At 36.5% G+C, this 23,131-nt stretch overlaps 1 protein-coding gene across 1 annotated transcript in view; it reads right to left on the bottom strand.

Annotated features, from left to right (window-relative positions):
* LOC121438964 (dystrophin-like) overlaps nt 1-23,131 on the bottom strand; it is a 689,483-nt gene that overhangs the window by 389,520 nt on the left and 276,832 nt on the right. The window contains 2 exon segments of the mRNA XM_041639468.1: nt 11,448-11,716; nt 12,348-12,468. Of these exon segments, the coding sequence (XP_041495402.1) occupies nt 11,448-11,716; nt 12,348-12,468 (390 nt within the window).

Genomic DNA, 23,131 nt, shown 5'->3' with positions numbered 1-23,131 from the left:
CATTCAATATATTATCATCTTAGAAATGCTAAAGCAGAAATGAACTGAAGACGAATGTCAGTTTTCTAAGAATTGAGATTAAATAATATATGGAAAATGGGTGAAAAGGATTACAAAATGTTCTTCAATATTAGCTTTCACTTGAAGATTATTGTAGCTTCTGTATTTAATTAGTGTTTTGAGACATTCCAAAGTGGCTTTATCTCTTACAAATGAAACAATAAAGCAAGATAGGCAACTGCTTAAAGTCAAATGAAATGAGCATACAATAAATTTTCTTCATTCACACCTATACAACTGCATGTTTAAAAGTTAAATCAGCAAACTTGTTTAATAATGGCTTGTTTTCATTTCATTATATTCTGAGGCTGCAAAGAAAGTTTTAAGGGTTCACTTCTGAGCAATGTTAGCACTACAGATTTACTACCAGCTGTTATTTCTGCCTTCATTAACATACTTGTATGTTGAATTGAGAGTTCACCCAGTTTTTCTTCATTTTCAACATGTAACTGAAAACTTCAACTTATAAGAAAATATTTCGATTTTTCTGATTCCATCTTAAGACAATATGAAAATTCACATCTTGTTGTAGTCTGTTATGACAATTGCATCATGATAATGCCCAGTTGGATGTATACAAATTAAAAATAAATTATTCATTCCATAAATATGTCTACGTGTTATATGTCTATGGAATGTATTCAGATATAACCTTTATGACAAAATATCAAGTACATTCCAAAGGTCTGTAATCTAACAAGAACAAGGGATCTTATGCTGATTTGTTTAGCCACATTTAAAAGCATTTTTTTTTGGTTTTTCGAGACAGGGTTTCTCTGAAATAGAATTATATCATAGCCTTCCTTCTTTTCCTCCATTCAGCTCTTCCCAGCTACCCTCTTCTAAACCCTTTTCATATTCCCCCTAGTATCAAGTTGACAGCCCCTTTTACTTTGATTATTATTAGTGTGTGTGTGTATGTGTGTATGTACATATATATATATATATATATATATATATATATATATATATATATCCTTCTGAGTAAGTTTTGCTGTTTATATGTATATGGTTTCTGTGCTGAACACTCTGCATTGAATAACCAATAAGGGGACTCATTCCTGAAAGAAGCTAATTCTCCTACTCCCAGCAGTTGCCTGTAGTTCTTTGTCTAGGGAACAGGATCCCATAAAATTTAGCCCACATTTTTTAAAAATTTTATAGCATTTTCAGATGAGTAGAAAAAGTGAATAACTTTTATAATATTAGTGTTGTAAGCTTATAGGCTTAAAATATTTTTTTTCTTTTGCTAGAAATATCTGGATATCAACAGCCACCTGGTAAGTTGTTGGTGAGCCAGGCAAAATGCCATTCCAAATAGCCTACTTGGCTACAGAAAGATAAAAGAAATAAATGTCAAGGAAACTGAATGGAAATTATGCAATAATCCTTAATATGTTTTAGTTTTATAGCAATGCATAATTCCAAATTAGGGTACAGTGCTTTAAAATATGAAAATGAAAGGAAACAGAGGTAGTTGACATTGGTTCTAAAAACCATAAATGCCTACTGCTAGTGGCCTTTATTTACTTTTCTTTCCATTCAATTCCTTTGTTATATATTGCCCACAAACTCAATCCCTTCTGTTCCCTAATTTGCTAATGTCACATTAGGATCATAATGATAAAATTTGAATTTTTGATAGGGAAATTATAAATGACTTCACTGAGTGTATAATGATGCAGAATTGTAGAGGAAAAAAATTATGAGCACAATCAACTCTTAAACAGAAATAGAAGGCAATAAACTCTGACAAAAATATATTCGCCATGAAAATCAATTACTTAAAAGAAAATAGAAATCTAATTGTTCAGTGTCCCAGCATCATTCTGATTAAGAGAGTTTGACAGTTTGGAGCTGAACACACTGTGGAAACATAATAAATACTAAAGTTTACAAACAGAAAGCCTTACAATAAAATGTGGATCAATTTAAAAAACAATTGAAAAATCAATGTTTTTAAATGTTTTACTCTGGATAATTCAGCTAACTCAGTTACTGACATTTAAGATGTCAACATCACAAAAAGTTTGTTTTTAATATTTCTCACTTAATCTTAAAACAAAATTTAAGGCTTTGAAAAACCATATTTATCCCATAAACCACACACATACACTATAACACCTATCATTGTAATCGGTACTAATATAATGATGTTACGCTGCTTTGGGGAAAAAATTCCCCCTTTGTCAATCACTGCACTTAAGATTCTTTCTTATCCCTCTCAGTGGTACTTTCATTTTATCCCCAAACCCATATTTATTTTTAAATATAAATATATTCCCTTCCTTTTGAGCATAGTGCTTCAAGAAGCTAACATGGTAAATTATCATGCGTAAGAACTTGTAAGGAAGCTATCATCTCTCCATCTATAGCAAGCAGGACTTAGTTGGAAACTGTTGAATAGTGTCAAGATGCTCTGAATGTCCTAGATTTCAAAAACTGTAACACACTTGCTGTTAGTTAGTATGTCTGGCAGAGGAAATGTTGTAGAGAATATATTGTTGTCATTGACAATGTGTTAATTAATTTCAAAAATAAAAATATGGAACTGTATATTTTAACTTCAATTTATTAGTACTAAAAAGATTAGTTACATCATAGATCATCCGAAGTAACCATAAAATTATTCGTACTGATGTCATTAAAAAACCAATAGGAAAGTTGACATAAATAACTGTGAGTGCCTTTAGAAAGAGAAATGGAGAGATGCACAGGGGGTTGTCATTCATTTCAAGGTTCCTGAGTGAAATGACTATTTCTACTCATACTATATCAATTATTCCAACAGGGCATGTGTATGCACTGATTTATAAATAAAATGTCCTAGATAATGCTAAATAGGTGAAAAAACAAATGATATTACTTATGGCCAGGAACAATATTCTCAGAAATTGCTCAGTAAAAATTATTTTTATTTACGAAAATATTGCTGTGACACAAGCCCTCAATCCCAGAATCTGGGAGGCAGAGGCTGGTAGATCTCTATAAGTTTGAGGCCAGTTTGGTCTAGAAAGCAAGTTTCTGTAGAAGGAAGAGAGCAGCTTGTTGGTTCCTGGCTGCCCGGCTAGCTTAGACCCGAAATAACCACACATAAACTGTATTAATTAAATGATTGCTTGGCTCATTAGCTCTAGATTCTTATTGGCTAACTCTTACATATTAATTTGACCCATTTCTATTAATTTGTGTTTTGCCACATGGCAATGGCTTACTGGGTAATGTTTTCATTGTCTGTCTCAGGTGGAGGATAGATGGCTTCTCTCTGACTCTGTCCTTCTTTCTCCCAGCATACAACCTAGCTTTCCCTGCCTAATTCTGTTCTCCCCTGCCATAGGCTCAATGCAGTTCTCTATTCATTAACCAATAAAAGCAACGCATAGACAGAAGGACCTCTGACACCAAGTCCCAGAAAAGCCAGGACTGTTAACAGAGAAATCCTGTCTCAAAAATTCAAACCATAAAAACCCATTTCTATACTTTATTTATTATAAAAATACTGGTAGAAATATTTTAAAAGTTGATGAAACATTTCCCTTTGTATTACTTTGTATTATAATGGAATAAAATTAAAAGAGGTACTTTAGCTAAGAAAATCAATATGACTAAGTGCTGTGTAATTTTGTTATTAAAAAGTGATTCTCAAAGTGTCTGGATTTCAGTGTCACCCTAAGATGGAAAATGATTGGAAAGTGTGATTTTAAAATCTTCTGTACATCAGTCAGAAATTGTAGAAAAGTAGATCACCTGATCTAGGTGGCCACTATTATTCCAAGGGGTTCTAATGCATGCTGCAATAGTGAGAATTACTCCTGTAGAGTACCTGGGGCATTCTTAATGGCTATATGTAGACAGTGTGACTCCCTGGATGCTTATAAATCCTATAACTATGAAATCAAATTAACGTTTGCAGTCATTTTCTTTCAAATAATGATCACATTTTTAGGCATTGTTATTAATTCTTACATTATACTACTAAATTCAGATAAGTAGCTGAAGATGGATTAGAGAGGGGGTAATATTCCATATTTCCATAAAACGGAAATTTTTACTACTTGCAAAGAATTTTTGCAGAATCGGAAGAATTATTGAGGAAGTCATGTTGAGAGACAGAGGCTGAGCACATTACTAAGCCACTGACCACTCTACCTGGCCTGAGTAACTGCACGCTGCTGTTTGACTGCTAATGTTTGATTGTTGCCTGCCTTCTCAAAAGCCAGAAAGCAACCCTACACTCCTGATTTAAGACACAATCTACTTCCTCAGAGTGGACCATTGTTAATGGAATGTTGAAACAGAGCCTTTGTCGTCCTAATTTTGCACTCATTGTCACATACTATTAGCTGAAAACCACAAGTAGGAGTACCATTGTGACAACTGGTACAAACAAGCTTAGGCACCACCTTAGAGATAGACGCTACATTTTTTTTAGCAGCTCATCACTAGTATAGTCAGTAACTGGCTGGGCCTTAAAGAAGCAATTACCTTGTCTGGTTTAGTTCCAGGATGCTCTCTCAGGGATCAAGACACACATTCAGATGCTGTCTAAGATCTCATACTTGATTGAAACTTTCTTCTCTTTGGTTGTGCATCGCCCACTCACACATAAGCTTTAACAAAAAGCATACCCTCTATACATCTTGTGCCCCTAGACCTCATCTCTCAGGGTATGCATACCGGGAACTTGATGTAACAGAAGTTTAAGTCATTAAGTGAATATTAATAAAAGCCCTAAAGAATATATATTCAAAATTACAGAGAGTCATGGAAACTTCACATGACAATGATAATATGAAAGGGAAAAGATGAATTTGAAGCAGCCGTAACAGTCCACTCACTGTGAATGTATAGTAAGTGAATGAAGCTAATGGAAAGAAGTGATATCTCCTAAAGGAAGGGACCCTTTATTTCATTCTTTCAAAGCATGCCTTCAAATCCATAGGTGTCCGCACCTAAGGTTTGGGGAAAACAGCATCTTCACATTGAATAATGACAAAATACTTCCTATGTGATCACCTTGAAACTGTCACAAACGTTAAAAATTAAGACTGGAACTTCATGACCACAGAAAAAGGAAGTAAGTAGGTGGAAAGAGGAAATACCAAGCTTTGTCTTCTCATGTTGAGAGAACTGAAGTAGAAAAGTTTAGAAGTGATTTTGGAAAATATCTTTAACATAGAACCTACTGTAAATGTAGTATGAAGATCATCTTATTATGAAAGCAAACAGTGTCTTTACTTAGGCCCCATTAAAACAAGACAATTGTGTTACTTTATATGTACATGTATTCTATGCCCAGAAAACAAGTTCACTGAAAACAAATAATCTAACTGTATGAGTAACTTAGTTAATAGAAGGTTGTATAGGCCTAATATTTGTATCAATGTTAAAATTTGAAAATTGTTGTTATGAAACATGAAGTTACTAAAGAACAATTCCTTGGGTTCTCTGTTTTAATGATTTCTTGTTTGATTTATGTTCATAAAATAACATTATTGAAACATAAAAGATGTTAACATTTTGGTAGATGTCAAAAATATTAGAAATAGATAGTGGTTGGGTAATTTCACTTTCCTATTTTTTTCATTTTTTGAGATAGGGTTTCTCTGTAGCTTCAGAGCCTGTCCTGGAACTGGATCTTGTAGACCAGGCTGGCCCTGAACTCACAGAGATCCACCTGCCTCTGCCTCCCGAGTGATGGGATTAACGACATGCGCCACCTCTGCCCAGCTCCACTTTCTAAGGAAATATGAATTTCAGTTAAATAAATAAAGCATTTTATAATTATTTCTTGTTAATATAGTACATTACATGCAAATATATAGACAACTAATAAAAATTCTTGTTCCTTTAACTCAAAGTTAAATAATATTCTCAGGGAAATTAGATGCTACTAATACAATCTTCACTATAATTTTGCTTTGGAAATAAATTAGTCATATTCTCTAATGAGATGAGACTTCTCTGGGTATAGGATTTATCCACAGTATAAACGTTGTGAATGAATTATGGTTTAGATCCTTTAATACTGAATGTATTAGTTAAGTATTTCTGAATATTTTACTATCTAAGACGCTTGAGGAATAGAATTTGTAATTATTATCAGTCACAAACAAAGCTGCTGAAATAAATCCTCGGTAAACAGGATTGGCATATTAAAGAATCAGATTTTGATATGCTTGTTTTCAAATAATAAGAAAGATGATACTCTCTGGAGAAATTTTATTATTAAATTAAACATGTCTTCAGTAGAATAATGTCAGATGAGCCTATTAGCAGAACATTTTGATAATCCATGTTCTCGTAAATGTCCCATGACCAGAAGAGTAGCTGTACAAATTTTATTTAATGCAGTAAGAATGAAAACGAATTCTAGCTCCTTCTTTTATCATAGTCCATCAAAAGAATACAAAGAAGTCCAAATTAAAATAAATTCAATAAGGAATGAACATGTTCCTTTTCCAACTGTTGTTAAACCTTTTCCTCTCATTAAGCAAGGCTCACTCAGTAATTATTTCTTTATGAAAGTAAAAGCAAAAGAATGTTTCTCTTATTAAATCAATGTATTTATTCTTTTGAAGTTGCAGGAACCACAATCAAAGAAAAAAGTGTGTTGAATGTCATCAAATCATTTTCCTCCACCCATTGTTTTAAATTGTTTGCTTAGTTCTAACATATACTACACTTACATAAGTTGTTTATGAAGAGACAAATTAATAGTCTTTGCAATTGTTTCTGCTGGAATTTGGAGCGCTGACAAATAGATTAGTAGAAAATGGCAATTCTACATGAATTAGCTTTTAAGTCTCCCTAAGAGGTTGATGCAGAACTTAATAAGAGACTTATTAGGAGAAGTAGGACAACTTAATTCTGATTGATTATAGACTTTGGTGAAGACAGCTGGGGTTCAACTGAAACCGAAAAGGAACTTATATGGACTTCAAAGTATGCTAAACAGATGTCTGAAACAATTACTCTGCTCAGCCTTCTCAGACATTTCAAAGGCAGGATGGGAATAGCATGGTAAACAAAGGTTCTATTTGTCCAAGTTGAGATAGAGACTTTAAAAACATACATACACAATGCTATCTAAACTCAGATGCTTTGGGTAAAGAAAAGCATTTGACATTGTTGTCCTAAGTAATTTGCTTTTAGCTTTACAAACAAGGCAGGAAATCAGAAGGACTACATGGGAACAAGTAATAAGCGCTCTTAGCAACAGTAACTTACAATTAATTTCACATTGAACAAAAAATTTGGTAGGCATTTCTAAGATAGTAATTTGTGCTTTACTTTCTAAGCTCAAACAAAGCCAACAATGACCTTTCCGTTATATTTTTAAAGTGTACAGTGAGCCTGTACTGCTAGGTACCATTTTCTAAGAGTTTTCTCAGCTATTAATGGCCAAATCATGTGCTTTTACACAACAGAGCTATGTGCATTGAAAGCTTGATAAAGCCTGTGTATTCTAAAAAGAAGCAATTGGTTCCATATCTAATCTAGCTTTATGAAGGATTATATGTTTTGTTTATTTTTTCTTGATCAAATGCTTCATACACAGCCTTGATACCATAGCAAGAACAAGAACAGCAAAAGGATCCCTAAAGCAGCTCATTTTCTTGCAGTTCCTTGAACTGAGCAACCTGTCAGTAAAATTTCCCATCCTATTCCAGGCAGCAAAACTTTCCTTCATTACGAAGATATAATTTGCCCATTAGGAGATAACTGTATAGAAGTTTCTGATGCACAAGCCTGAGGACCCGAGTTGGGGTCCTTAGCATCTAAAGAAATGCTGGGTGCAGCAATGCATGCCTGTAACCTTCTGGGGTGGAGAGAGGTAGACTCCAGGAAACAGTTGGCTATCTAATCAAGCCAACTGATGAGCTTCAGATTCAGTGAAAGGGTCTGTCTCAAAACAAGAATTGACAATAGAAAACAAATCCAAACATCCACAAAACAACATAGAGAAGTGATTGAGGATGGTATTGCAGAATCAACCTTTGGCATCAATATAAGCAAGCATGAGTCAATACACACAGACACACAGATACACACGCGCGCGCACACACACACATTTAAAATGATAGTATTTGACACGTAGGGAACTTATATATTTTCTATCATTCTTAAGGCTGTCTTGTTTGTAAGAATTCCCTTTATCCATGCATCCTCTAGCTCTGTAAGAAAGCATTTCAATTTTTTGTAAAGTTCCCCTATAGGAAAAGATTTCATGTCCTGTCAAGTTGATGATAAATACAATATAAACAAAAGATTAGGACCATGGTTAAGAAGCAAATGACAGTAAAGGAAGACAGAGCGACATGAAGATGGTTGCAAGCTGTTTGTTTACCAAAGTGAAAATGAAATTCTAATATATTCCATGACAGTTAACATTATCTGTTCAGAGGAAATATACTTTGCTTTCTCAATATAAAATTCTCTGATAGAATTTCTTTAACAAAGAAATTCTCCAAAAAGGAAAATTCTGGGAAAGAATTTCCTTAACAAAGAAATTCTCAAAGAAAGGAAGCCACAAGTATTCAGCCTGGAAGGGTTAAGAAGATGCAATTTTTAGTTTTCCACTTAACATTTTTGATATGAAAGTTGAACATAAATACCAATGGTATAATGGCTTCAATATACTCCCTGGTACAGTTTAAATACCATGAAATCAGACTCAGATAAAATGTCAAGAAAGTGCAATAAAAATATCACATTAAAAGGGATTTATAAGAAAATTCAGAGAATCTCTTCCTTTGGCTTTCCCAGTAATATTTTATTATAAGCCTAAATATGCAAAAGCAAAATATAAACAAATAGATGTGACAAATTCACAGATTTCAAGATGAAAGCCTGGGAACTGACTTAGGGTAGATGTAATGGTTTTATAGCTGAGAGTGTATCAGTGTCATGTATTAGAACCTGAGCTCAATCTTCAGCATGAAAGAAAAGGAAAAGGACAAGAATGAAACCAAATAAACTAAGAACATAGTTAAAAAATAATGGACCTTCTTCTATATGGAGAATCAACGGTTGATTAGAGGAAGAAAACACCAATGACCTCCCAAATACTTTCACTATATAGGACTGTTCTCAGAGTTTGACTTCAAAACTTACTCTATTAGTACCAGCTACCTTAAAAGGAAGCAGAAGAAGCTCTGAAGCCCCAGAGTTCAAGGGCATCATAGATGAATTTAATGAGAATCTGTCCCTAAATCAGTCAACCAACTTACCATTCAAGCTCTCTATATATTTATCTTCCCCTTTCTCTTCTTTCCTCCCTCGCTTTCTTTTTCTTACTGAAAAGGCTGAGATTGCACCTCAGCACATGGGGAACATTCAGTTAAATACTCCCTCCAGCTATACTGCTTTCTGAAAGGCTCTGAGTGCTCCTTTTGTATATCTATGGATATCACCAAGTGATTCAATTATTTGTGTTTCCCATTACAGGAAAGTAAAATACCTGTGTAGTCAAATAAGCATTGATATTATTTCTCTAAGGTGAGTAATCCTAATTGTATCTTTAAAATGCTTGGTAAGCAACAATGATTATGAATTTTGAAAGTAGAATGGCTTTTAAAATGCAAGTTTTATTCCAGCAGGTTTTTCTTATGGTGTTTTATTTGTAACACTGGGAATTCTTAGTGTGTCAAATAGCCGATATGAACACGACATTACTTTGTCTTGGTTTGTAATACTTATCACCATGAAGAAGAACTGCCACCATTTCCATAAAGTCCAGGGATTTAGGATTACATTTTATCCTTTTCCCCAAATCCAAAGGCCATACTAGCTAACTAAGAGATACAATCATAAATCCAACAGAAGGATATGTTTTGTAGTGACACAAACGACGACTTTTAAAACACTAATGGAATTATAAAATGGAGAATGGTGTTTTGAAAGCATCCCTAGGGGACCTGAGATGACACAGCTCTATCAAACGCTCTTCTCTGTAGCTAGCTACCTGCCCATTACTTGGGAGTTATTGCTAAGTTAAAATCAACACGGATAAAGTAGCTTTAAAGATGCTTTTCCTTTTTAAAAAATCAATTTCAGTCAGTTTAATTTGCTGAACTAAACTACCACCATCAAACAAAGCTCTCCAGTTTCACTCTTCTGGTGGAGTTGGGGGAGTGATAGATATTTATGGAAGACTACAGAAATAGGTGATCTGTACGCTGGGTGAGAAAGGTTCAGTAAGAGTTCATCAGACATACAAAGTTTGGTGATTTGGACAAATGGAAAAATACATGGCATGGCAGGCAGTTATGAGAAACTGGATAGCATGGAGAGAGTATGCTGGATTATCTGCATTTGAGTTGTTAAAATTGAGTAGAAAAGAAGACAGATAGCCACCTTATTTAATTACTGGACTTCATTACACCTTTTAACGAGTTTTGGGTTGCAATGGGGAAGAGTCTGGATGATGCAGAAATATCAGTAAGGGAATTATGCATTCACTTACTTAATATTTAAAAGATAATGTTCAGAATATGCCACACACACACTACTGGCCAATAGATGTATGTCATCTTTACAATGAAAAAAGTAGGGATTTTGAAAAGACACTGGTTGAAAAAAGGGGAATAACAGGGAGAAACTTTCTGAGGAAAATAAACAATGGCATGCAGAAAATGAAAATGCAGAAAGATGTAAGGCTGAACCCAAGTTTGCTACTAGTTTATAAATAAAAAGGACTGGAGAACAAATGATTTTCTTTCAGATTCGCTATCAGATTACTAGAGAAATTGTCTCAAACTGGGCTTTCTGGTTTTGGCAAATTTTATTTTTATTCTGTCCTGACACTAAGTAACACTACACTACACACACACACACAAACACACGAATCCATAAAAACATACTCAACCAATCCCACAAAACCCATCTACTTCATGACAAATTAATTTCTTAATGGCCAAAATCAAAATTGCTTTTGACCTTGTAACTTTTTAATATTTAATCTTATGAACCCTGGAGTACTAGCTACCACACTAATGAGATGTCTTACTATTTCATTTTAAGTTACTGAAGATAGATTAAATGATTACATCACTAACCTTTTTTTTGAGGAAATCCTGTGTGAAAGACTTCAAAACAAGGAAAATAAAATGGGCTACTTTCTAAAGATTGTAGCCTGATAACTTCACTTTGTGGGATGAAAACAGTGTGTACCTCAACTGGATATGCCATGCTTTGTAAACTCCCTTTCCCTTACTGAGTGCGGAGGGGGTAGAAAGTAGGTGAGATGGAGGAAACAGGAGGAATGGCGGAGGGAAAACTGGTTGGTATGTAAAATTAAAAATAATAATAATAATAATAAAGAAGATTCTGTATAAACTTAAGTGAGTACTTTTGGGGTGGTCTCTCAAAGCAAAACACAGTACCTTGACTTTTTCAAGGTGATCTTGGAGAGAGTCAATGAGAAGATCCCCAACTGGCTGCCAGGATCCCTTGAGCACCTCAGCTTGACGCAGCTTGAGGTCCAGCTCATCTTCAGCTTCCTGAAGTTCCTGCAGTCTTTCAAGAGCCTCGTCTATTTTCCTCTGCCAGTCAGCTGAGTGTACGTTCAACTTGTCCCATTCGGTGCTGACCTCTTCAGCCTGTTTCCGTAGGAGCCGCATGACATTCTGGGCTCTCTCTTCAGGCGGAAGCTCTAAATTGGCAATATGACAAGGTTTCAGGCCACATCCATTTTTGTTAAAAAAGAAAAAAACATTGTTGAAAAGGTCAGACTAGAAGAAAGGAAGGGAATGTAGATTAACAAGAGGCCAACTTCCTGATTAATGGCTCTTTTACACTTTGGCATAAATTTTGATACAGTCTAGCAAAGCTAAACTGTCTGTCTTCCTTAGTAAATCTGTTCTACTTTCCTGTCAGTCAGATAAATCAAGATTCATTTAAGCTTTTGGAGAGAAAGATGTTCGCACATGCCGAAGAGCTCTAATTTATTTCAGCCAGGCTCTTAAACTGGAAATTAGCTTGTAGTCTTTGTAACAATAGAATTCCTTTCCACGGATAAGCTCCTTTGTTTACTATCTTCTAAATATTCAAATGGCTGATCACGGATTACTTGATTTATGTCTGTGAAAACAGGTTTATGCACTGTGCCTTATGATTCCTTGCTCTTTTTTTTTTGAAACCTACATTTAATTTGAATTGATTTAACTCAATTGTTTAACTCAGAAGTATGAGAGCCATCCAGGCTCTGGCAGCAAGCATGGATGGGCGGCTCTGTCAACCCTGATCCTTTATCAATATGTTATTACAGTTCCACATTCAATTACCTCTGGGCTCCTGGTAGAGCTTCTCTAGTCCTTCCAAAGGCTGCTCTGTCAGAAATATTCTCACAGTCTCCAGAGTACTCATGATTACAGGTTCTTTAGTTTTCAATTCCCTCTTGAAGGCCTGCGAAATGAGATGAAAAGAAATGTTTGTTTGGCTTCTGGAATGCTCCTCAAAATTAATCCTGGGTGCTAAGAACTTGTTTACATAATTCCCCAGTCAATTTCTCTCTCTTTTATTTATAAACCGACAGTCATAAAAATATAAGAAAGGCTGCCTGGGTCTCAATGTTAATGAGGAAGCCACTGCGTTCTCAAAACTTTTCTGGGGAGAAGTGGAGAGCTTTCTAGACAGTTTTTGTGTTATCGTTAATATTAGTACACTTTGCTTCTATAACCAGACTCTCAGATCTAAAGATAAAACCACAAGGTATATAATGCAAAATCTAACCCTGGCTAAGGAAGATTTAAATATTCTCAAAATAATCACATCTAGTACACAGTGGAAAGCATTCACTGCTAGGCGGGGGGTATTCAGACGGTTTTGAACTATACAACACATTCAACTAATAACAATTCTGTCCAAATGTTTGATGGTGTGTAAACTAGTACAGTAAAATCATGCTATTGAAAATTATATTTTTGAAAAGCTACCAATTACATTGTATATTGTGACTCTTCTGAGCTTACTAGAAATATTTGGAACTACTATGGATGTAGGGATTGTGAATACCTGTCTATAAATGAACAGACCTAGAATAGATATCTTCAAACCATTTGGTTCACCAGTCAGGCTGGTTGACAATTTCAATCTCCAATCTATATTTTCTATGACGGGGATTAAGAAGAGAAGAAATGATTAAGTTTTGTTTTCAAGAACTTATTGGACCAAAATACGAAATAAAAATGTGGGAATGGGGTTGTAGTCACTGTCTATCACAGGGAGTAAACATGTCCAAAGATAAACTAGAAGGTGTTTCAGGTTGAATCCTAGCTCTGGGACAGCCCTAAACAAATCAACACACCAAAACCAAAGAATGAAAGAATAAAAGAAACATTCTACATGTGGAGGAAAAACTCTAAAGTCTTACATAATCTAGTGAGGCATAGTGTGATAATAGAATAAATTAGTATTCAAAAATATAAAATATAGTTACTGACCCAGATTTTATTATATCATGGGTGATCACGTTAATAAAAGATATTAAGTATCACATAAGTGATAATAGATCTTATTAATAATACTGATAACAATTATTCCTCTGACCTAGGCTTAATTATGTACCATTTTCAACTCTATCTTATTTTTAGCAATGCTGTTAAGTGGGCTTAAGTCATCTTATATCACTGGAAAAACACAGTGGTGTTTTCCTTTAAATTTCATATACAAAAGTACCTCCGAACTGTATTATACCATATTTGTTGGTAAAAATCTTAGTGGTGCTCACCATTTAAAATAACTCTGAGTTTGATATTTTATACAATAATCGATCTGTCAAGGTTATTTACAATCCAGAAGAGACAGGCAAGGTGTCTGAATAAAAATAATGGAATATTTGGATTCAGTCTGCAGATGGAAAAGCAATTTCTATATTGTAGACTATTCTAGTGTCCTTGAAATCACACTGGGAAAATGATTATTTACTTTACTTACACAGAAGTCCAGCTTTACCTATAATATTTCATTTGACTTCTGAGTATGTGTGTTTGTGCATCTTCCCATATGCATACACACACACACACACACACACACACACACACACAAATACACACACACACACACACACACACGTTTTTGTACCTGTATATGTATGCGTAGATTCTGCTTGCAGGGTTGTATTTTTTTTATAATCTAACATTCACAAGTACAAGCAAATTATCCCTTTATTTGTCTGTATATATGGAGCGAACCGTGATACTGGCTTTGCTAATTATAAAGAAAAGTGGCTCCCTATAGCAAACTTGTAAGTCTGAGTAGTTACACTATAGACTAGAAACAAAAAGTTTCGAGTAAATTGGTGCCTCTATTTAGTAAACTGCAGTATGCCATGAATAGTTAAACATAAGAATCAGTTAAATAGGACCTGGGAAAGATATCTAGGAGAGTTTAAGTACATAGAGTTCTAAAGCATAAATACTAGTTAGGGAAGAGGTATTAGAGGACCTTTTTTTTTTTTTTTAAATTTATTTATTTATTAAGGATTTCTGCCTCGTCCCCACAACCGCTTCCCATTTCCCTCCCCCTCCCCCCGATCAAGTCCCCCTCCCTCATCTGCTCGAAGAGCAATCAGGGTTCCCTGACCTGTGGGAAGCCCAAGGACTGCCCACCTCTATCCAGGTCTCGTACGGTGAGCATTCAAACTGCCTAGGCTCCCACAAAGCCAGTACGTGCAGTAGGATCAAAAACCCACTGCAATTGTTCTTGAATTCTCAGTATTCCTCATTGTCCGCTATGTTCAGCTAGTCCGGATTTATCCCATGCTTTTTCAGACCTAGGCCAGCTGGCCTTGGTGAGATCCCAATAGAACATCCCCATTGTCTTAGTGTGTGGGTGCACCCCTTGTGGTCCTGAGTTCCTTGCTCGTGCTCCGTCTCCTTCTGCTCCTGATTTGGACCTTGAGATTTCTGTCCGGTGCTCCCGTGTGGGTCTCTGTCTCTGTCTCCTTTCATCGCCTGATGAAGGTTAATATTCCTGAGGATGCCTATGTGTTTGTCTTTGGATTCGCCTTATTTAGCTTCTCTAGGAACATGAATTATAAGCTCAATGTCCTTTATTTATGGCTAGAAACCAAATATGAGTGAGTACATCCCATGTTCCTCTTTTTGGGTCTGGCTTACCTCACTCAGGATAGTGTTTTCTATTTCCATCCATTTGTATGCAAAATTCAAGAAGTCCTTGTTTTTTACTGCTGAGTAATACTCTAATATGTATATATTCCATACTTTCTTCATCCATTCTTCCGTTGAAGGGCATCTAGGTTGTTTCCAGGTTCTGGCTATTACAAACAATGCTGCCATGAACATAGTTGAGCATATACTTTTGTTGTATGATAGGGCCTCTCTTGGGTATATTCCCAAGAGTGGTATTGCTGGATCCAGAGGTAGGTTGATCCCGAATTTCCTGAGAAACCGAAACACTGCTTTCCAGAGTGGTTGCACAAGTTTGCATTCCCACCAGCAATGGGTGAGTGTACCCCTTTCTCCACAACCTCTCCAGCAAAGGCTATCATTGGTGTTTTTTATTTTAGCCATTCTGACAGGTGTAAGGTGGTATCTTAAAGTTGTCTTGATTTGCATTTCCCTGATCGCTAAGGAAGTTGAGCATGACCTTAAGTATCTTTTGGCCATTTGAACTTCTTCTGTTGAGAATTCTCTGTTCAGCTCAGTGCCCCATTTTATAATTGGGTTGATTAGCCTTTTAAGGTCTAGTTTCTTGAGTTCTTTATATATTTTGGAGATCAAACCTTTGTCAGTTGCAGGGTTGGTGAAGATCTTCTCCCAGTCAGTGGGTTGTCTTTTTGTCTTAGTGACAGTGTCCTTTGCTTTACAGAAGCTTCTCAGCCTCAGGAAGTCCCATTTATTCAATGATGCCCTTAGTGTCTGTGCTGCTGGGGTTATACATAGGAAGTGGTCTCCTGTGCCCATTTGCTGTAGAGTACTTCCCACTTTCTCTTCTATCAGGTTCAGTGTGTTCGGACTGATATTGAGGTCTTTAATCCATTTGGATTTGAGTTTTGTGCATGGTGATAGATATGGATCTATTTTCATTCTTCTACAGATTGACATCCAGTTTTGCCAGCACCATTTGTTGAAGATGCTCTCTTTTTTCCATTGTATACTTTTAGCTCCTTTATCGAAGATCAGGTGTTCATAGGTTTGAGGGTTAATGTCAGGGTCTTCTATTCGATTCCATTGGTCAACTTCTCTGTTTTTATGCCAATACCAAGCTGTTTTCAATACTGTAGCTCTGTAATAGTGTTTGAAGTCAGGGATTGTAATGCCTCCAGACAATCCTTTATTGTATAAGATTGTTTTGGCTATCCTGGGTTTTTTGTTTTTCCATAAAAAGTTAATTATTGTCTTCTCCAGATCTGTGAAGAATTTTGATGGGATTTTGATGGGGATTGCATTGAATCTATAGATTGCTTTTGGTAGAATTGCCATTTTTACTATGTTGATCCTCCCAATCCAAGAGCAAGGGAGGTCTTTCCATTTTCTGGTGTCTTCTTCAATTTCTTTCTTCAAAGACTTATAGTTCTTGTCAAGTAGATCTTTCACTTCCTTGGTCAGGGTTACCCCAAGGTATTTTATGCTATTTGTGGCTATCGTGAAAGGTGATGCTTCTCTGATTTCCCTCTCTGCTTCCTTATCCTTAGTGTATAGGAACGCAACTGATTTTTTGGAGTTGATCTTGTATCCTGCCACATTACTAAAGCTGTTTATCAGCTGTAGGAGTTCTTTGGTAGAATTTTTGGGGTCGCTTATGTACACTATCATATCATCTGCAAATAATGAAAGCTTAACTTCTTCCTTTCCAATACGAATCCCCTTGATCTCCTTATGTTGTCTTATTGCTATTGCTAGAATTTCAAGCACTATATTGAAGAGGTATGGAGAGAGTGGACATCCTTGTCGTGTTCCTGATTTTAGTGGGATGGCTTTGAGTTTTTCTCCGTTTAATTTAATGTTAGCTGTTGGCTTGCTGTAAATAGCTTTTATTATATTTAGGTAGGACCCTTGTATCCCTATTCTCTCCAAGACCTTTATCATAAAGGGGTGTTGAATTTTGTCGAATGCTTTTTCAGCATCTAGTGAAATGATCATATGGTTTTTTTCTTTCAGTTTATTTATATGGTGGATTACATTGATAGATTTGCGTATGTTGAACCAGCCCTGCATCTCTGGGATGAAGCCTACTTGATCATAATGGATAATTTTTCTTATGTGTTCTTGGATTCGGTTTGCCAGTATTTTATTGAAAATTTTTGCGTCGATGTTCATGAGTGAGATCGGTCTGTAATTCTCTTTCTTGGTTGGGTCTTTTTGTGGTTTTGGTATCAGGGTAACTGTAGCTTCATAAAAGGAATTTGGCAATGACTCTTCTGATTCTATATTGTGAAATACCTTAAGGAGTATAGGTATTAATTCTTCTTGGAAGTTCTGGTAGAATTCTGCATTGAAACCATCTGGTCCTGGGCTTTTTTTCGAAGGGAGATTTTTGATAACCATTTCTAATTCTTCGCGAGAAACCGGTCTATTTAGATCATTCACCTGGTCTTGGTTTAGCTTTGGTATATGATACTTATTTAAAAAAATGTCCATTTCTTTTGTATTTTCCAGTTTTGTGGCATACAGGCTTTTGTAGTAAGATCTAATGATTCTCTGAATTTCCTCTGTGTCTGTGGTTATGTCCCCCTTTTCATTTCTGATCTTATTTATTTGCGTGTTCTCTCTCTGTCGTTTAATTAGTTTGGATAGGGGTTTGTCGATCTTGTTGATTTTCTCCAAGAACCAGCTTTTTGTTTCATTGATTCTTTGGACTGTTTTCTGTGTTTCTATTTTGTTGATTTCAGCCCTCAGTTTTATTATTTCCAGTCTTCTACTTCTCCTGGGCGCGTCTGCTTCTTTTTTTTCTAGAGCTTTCAGGTGTGTTTTTAAGTCCCCAATGTATGCATTCTCCGTTTTCTTTAAGTGGGCACTTAGTGCTATGAACTTTCCTCTTAGCACTGCTTTCATTGTGTCCCATAGGTTTGAGTATGTTGTCCCTTTATTTTCATTAAATTCAAGGAAGACTTTAATTTCTTTCTTGATTTCTTCCTTGACCCAGGTGTGGTTCAGTAGTTGACTGTTCAGTTTCCATGAGTTTGTCGGTTTTTTGGGGGCAGCGTGGTTGTTGCCTTCTAACTTTAATCCGTGATGATCTGATAAGACACAGGTGGACACTGATATTTTTTTGTATCTGTGGAGGTTTCCTTTGTTACCAAGTATGTGGTCAATTTTTGAGAAGGTTCCATGAGCTGCAGAGAAGAAGGTATATTCTTTCCTATTTGGGTGGAATGTTCTATAGATGTCTGTTAAGTCCATTTTCTTCATTACCTCCAATAATTCTCTTAATTCTCTATTAGGTTTCTGTCTGATTGACCTGTCCCTTGGAGAGAGAGGTGTGTTGAAGTCTCCTACTACTAGTGTGTGTGGTTTGATGTCTGCCTTGAGTTCTAGTAATATTTCTTTTACATAAGTAGGTGCTTTTATATTGGGGGCGTATATATTCAGGATTGAGATGTCCTCCTGATGAATTGTTCCTGTTATGAGTATAAAGTGACCGTCTCGGTCTCTTCTGATTGATTTTAGTTTGAAGTCAGTTTTGTTAGAAATTAGTATGGCCACACCTGCTTTTTTCTTAGGACCATTTGCTTGAAAGACCTTTTCCCAACCCTTTACTCTGAGTAGGTGCCTGTCTTTGTGGTTGAGATGTGTTTCTTGCAAACAGCAGAATGTTGGATCCTGTTTTCGTATCCAATCTTTTAGCCTGTGCCTTTTTATAGGTGAATTGAGCCCATTAATATTAAGTGATATTAATGACCAGTGGTTGTTTACTCTGGTTATTCTTATTGCTTTTGGTAGTAGAGATTGTGTGTCTCCCTTCTTTGAGATGTGCTCGTGAAGGGTCATTAGATGCCTGGGTTATTATAGGCAGTGTTGGCAGTTTTGGATTCCTTGGGTTGCGATTTTCCTTCTATTACTTTCTGTAGGGCTGGATTTGTGGCTACGTATTGTTTAAATTTGTTCTTATCCTGGAATGTCTTGTTTTCTCCATTGATAATGAACGATAGCTTGGCTGGGTATAGTAGTTTGGGTTTGCATCCATGGTCTCTTAGCTTCTGCAGAACCTCTATTCAGGACCTTCTGGCTTTCATAGTTTCCATCGAGAAGTCAGGTGTAAGTCTGATCGGTTTACCTTTATAAGTTACTTGCCCCTTTTCTTTTGCAGCTCTTAATATTCTTTCTTTAACCTGTATATTTTGTGTTTTGATTATTATATGGCGAGGAGATGTTTTTCTTTGATCCAGTCTGTTTGGTGTTCTGTATGCTTCTTGAATATTTAAATGAATATCTTTCTTTAAGTTGGGAAAGTTTTCTTCCATAATTTTGTTGAAAATATTTTCTGGGCCTTTGAGCTGTGACTCTTCTCCTTCTTCTATTCCTATTATTCTTAGGTTTGGTTTTTTTATTGTGTCCCATAGTTCCTGAATGTTTTGTGTTGAGAATTTGTTGGCTTTGCTGTTTTCTTTGATCTGTTCGTTTATTTTCTCTATGGTGTCCTCAGCATCTGAGAGTCTTTCTTCTAGCTCTTGTATTCTATTGATTATGCTTGTTTCTGTAGACTCTGCTCGTTGGCCTAGATTTTCCATATCCAGCTGGTCCTCAGTTTGTATTTTCTTCTTTGCCTTCATTTCAGTTTTCAATTCTTGAACTGTTTCCATTACCTGTTTGATGGTTTTTTCTTGGTTTCCCAGGGTGTCATGTACATATTTACTCATTTCTTCAAACTTTTTGTTATACTTCTCATCCATTTCTATAAGGGCATTTTTTACATGTTGTTTAAGGGACTCTATTATCTTCATAAAGTCGATTTTTTCCACTTCTTCTGTGTTAGGTTGTTCAAATACTTCTGTTGTAAGATCATTGGGTTCTGATGTTTTCATGTTGTTTTTCGGATTATTGGGTGAATTCTTGCCTTGGCACCTGCCCATTTCCTCCTATTGATCCTATCCAATGGATCCTTTAGAAACCGGATCAGGTTTCCCTGCTGGCCAAGGGCTCCGCTTACAAAATGCCCTCACTCTCTTTTGTGGTTCCTGCTGCAGGCCAAGAACCCTCTCACCCCTTCGAAGGATCTTCAGGACAGGACCAGGCTCCCCTTGTGCCAGTGACCTGGCCAACCAAAAGCCTACCTCTTTGATTCAATTGTAGTAGGGCGAACTGCTCTCCTTATTGCACGCCTGTCCCCGCTGCTTGGGTCTGCCGCTGCGCTGGTCCCCGAAAGCCTCTTCCTGTATGTGGTGTTGCTCCGCCGCGTCTGGCCGCCGCGCCGCTCCGCCGCGTCTGGCCGCCGCGCCGCTCCGCCTCTGCGCGTCTGGCCGCTGCGCCTCTCAGCCCTAGAGGACCTTTAAAGAAGAAAAATATGCATGTACAGAGACATGTGGCAAAGCACCATATCATATGCATAACCATCTCCAAACAGGCTTTCCCGTCTAGAAAATTAGGACTAAAGAAAGACTTATTGGAGTTTAAGTAAGGCACTCTCATTATACAGAAATACAGTGCAGTTTTAAAGAAGAATTTGGACATCAGACTCTTGAATAGTTTACTCACTATTTGTAAGTAATTAGTAGTCTTTGTAAAAATAGGAAGGGCAGTGACATGGGTACATGTGTGTTTAGGAAGGGTAGAAGTGATCTGAGAGAGGAAATGGGAAAAAAGGTGAGGGAAGGGAAGGGACGAAGAGAAATTTTGAATGGAGAAGTGAGGGGTTAACAGAACAATAGAGACATATGAAAAAGTTTCAAGGAACCAAAATTTTTTACAACACATAAGTCAGTGTACAAATATACATATGTTGTTTAAATAAAAATTTCGTATCTGTGCTGGCAATAATCTCTTCAAGAGTCAAAGACAACCAAACAAAATGCTTATCATTAGTCCTAAAAAGCCATCTTTTGCCTTGATGGTCAGGGCTGTCTAAGAGAATCTTGTAACATCACAAGCTATTGCTTGTGATAGTTAAGTTCCTATTGTTAAGGACTCTGAACACTGATGTGGGATTGTCATATATCAATCTGTTGATTTCATTGGTTAAGTAATAAAGAAACTGCTTGGCTGGCCCTCATATGTTAAAACATAGGTGGGAGGAGTAAACAGAACAGAATGCTGGGAGGAAGAGGAAGTGGCCGTTTTTTTAAAGGGAGAGAGACCACGCCCCACTGGGCTGGTATCTCAGCTGGCTATAGGCTGGAGGAGTGGGAGGACCTCCGGCAACAGAACACTTCAAACCTAGGACACAACAGCCCTACTGCTGGCACTGACTTGAAAACCTCTTCCCTGAGAATTAGCTTTCCTGATACTAGAAGACTTTCAGGCTTATAAAGGAGGGGGGTGTATACAGTCCTACCAAGCTATGATGTTTGTGAACCACAAAAAAGGACCAGAATGGCATGATAACCCTAGAGTTGTAACAGTGCCGCATACAACTTGGTGGTAACTAGCAGTACTGTGCTTGAACTCAAGACCAACTCAGGAAGAGGGAAATCTTGCCTTGAGAAGGAAATTAAAACCATTGTAAGCAGAGGCTGCTATATATTTTTATTTTTCGAGACAGGGTTTCTCTGCATAGCCCGGCTGTCCCAGAATTCACTCGGTAGACCAGGCTGGCCTTGAACTAAGAAATCTGCCTACCTCAGCCTCCCATGCAACTTATACTTTATCTTAGGCAGGCATGCATAAGGAAGTAACACATTGTTCATAGAGTTTTGGGCAGTCATGGGGCAGTCTTAAAATATGTTTCCCACAGATAAGACAGGGGGCTCCTCTGCAAAGCAGGCGATGGAGAAGGGGAAAAGTAGAATACGAAAGAAAACTAACTGGAGGCAACTAGAAGAAGACTTTCTTGAAAGAATGTGAGAATGCCACCCAGAGCCAGAGTATGAAGAGAAAAAGAGACATGTGTGAAGGAGCAAGAAGGACTCATAGATTTATATTGAGTCGATGAGTGAATTCTGGGTACAATTTAACTAAGTGTAAGGAAATAAACTTTCCTGGATTACTCTACGCACCTCTAATAGCTTTAGCCTGCTGAGAACTTTCCCATCCCATGCAAATTAGATGTGTACCATCTGTCTGATTAATTTTTAAATTTTCTCTGATCTAGGAAGGACAAATGGTTAAGGCCTTATTTGGTAGACTGCTAGACTAAATTTCTAGTTGTCAGAAAAAAAAACCTCTAGAGGGCTATAAGCAAAATATATAAGGCCCAGGGTCTGGAAATATTTCTAGATTGTAAAAACTGAGGCATGTGGGGCATTGAGATAACTCCTTGAAAATCAGTTAGATTAAGGCATATTATGTTTCCAAGGAGATGTATTTGGAGAGGAGGACAGCTGGCTCCATCTGTATAATCTTTGTTCTCTTGCCTATACAGCAACAAAGTACTCACATGGAAAGATTTTTATCAACATTTACCCTGTTGCCCTAGGGCATGTCATTAGGAAAGAAAGAAGAGGTAAGACTATTTACTGTAAGGCAATTAAAAAAATCTGTCTTGGATCTAGAATACCTCATGTGTATATTCAAGATAAAATTAATACAGCCTAAAATTATAAGCATACTATAATGAGGGTGGACATTCTGTATATGGGACATCTTGGAGACATAGAATTCTTTCTAGCAGTAAAAAAATAAAATCTGTAGGAGAAAATTATCTAAGCATCATTTTCTCATTCAGCTAATACATGTTCAATGCCTACACGTCAGTATTTAATGACATAAAGAAAAGTGGAATGTTATGAGAGGCCAAATATGAGGAGGTTAAAAGCATTTACGAGAATTTGAAGAAGGTTATTCATAGAGGCAAAGACAGATTTGCAATAAATAGTACTCACTGGACTGGTTGAGAGACTGAGACAGACATTTAGTCAAGGAAAGAACAGAAAAGGAAATAGTTATAGCTAGTGGAAATTACGTGAACAATATATTTTGACCTAAAGCAAAAAACAAGGAGGACAGAACAG

The sequence above is a fragment of the Microtus oregoni genome, unplaced genomic scaffold, assembly GCF_018167655.1.
Source record: "Microtus oregoni isolate MIOR12 unplaced genomic scaffold, Mior012 000059F_ref0000304, whole genome shotgun sequence".
NCBI classification, from domain to species: Eukaryota; Metazoa; Chordata; class Mammalia; order Rodentia; family Cricetidae; genus Microtus; species Microtus oregoni.
The sequence above is the reverse complement of the archived record's forward strand: the minus strand, read 5'-3'. Positions and strand labels throughout refer to the sequence as shown.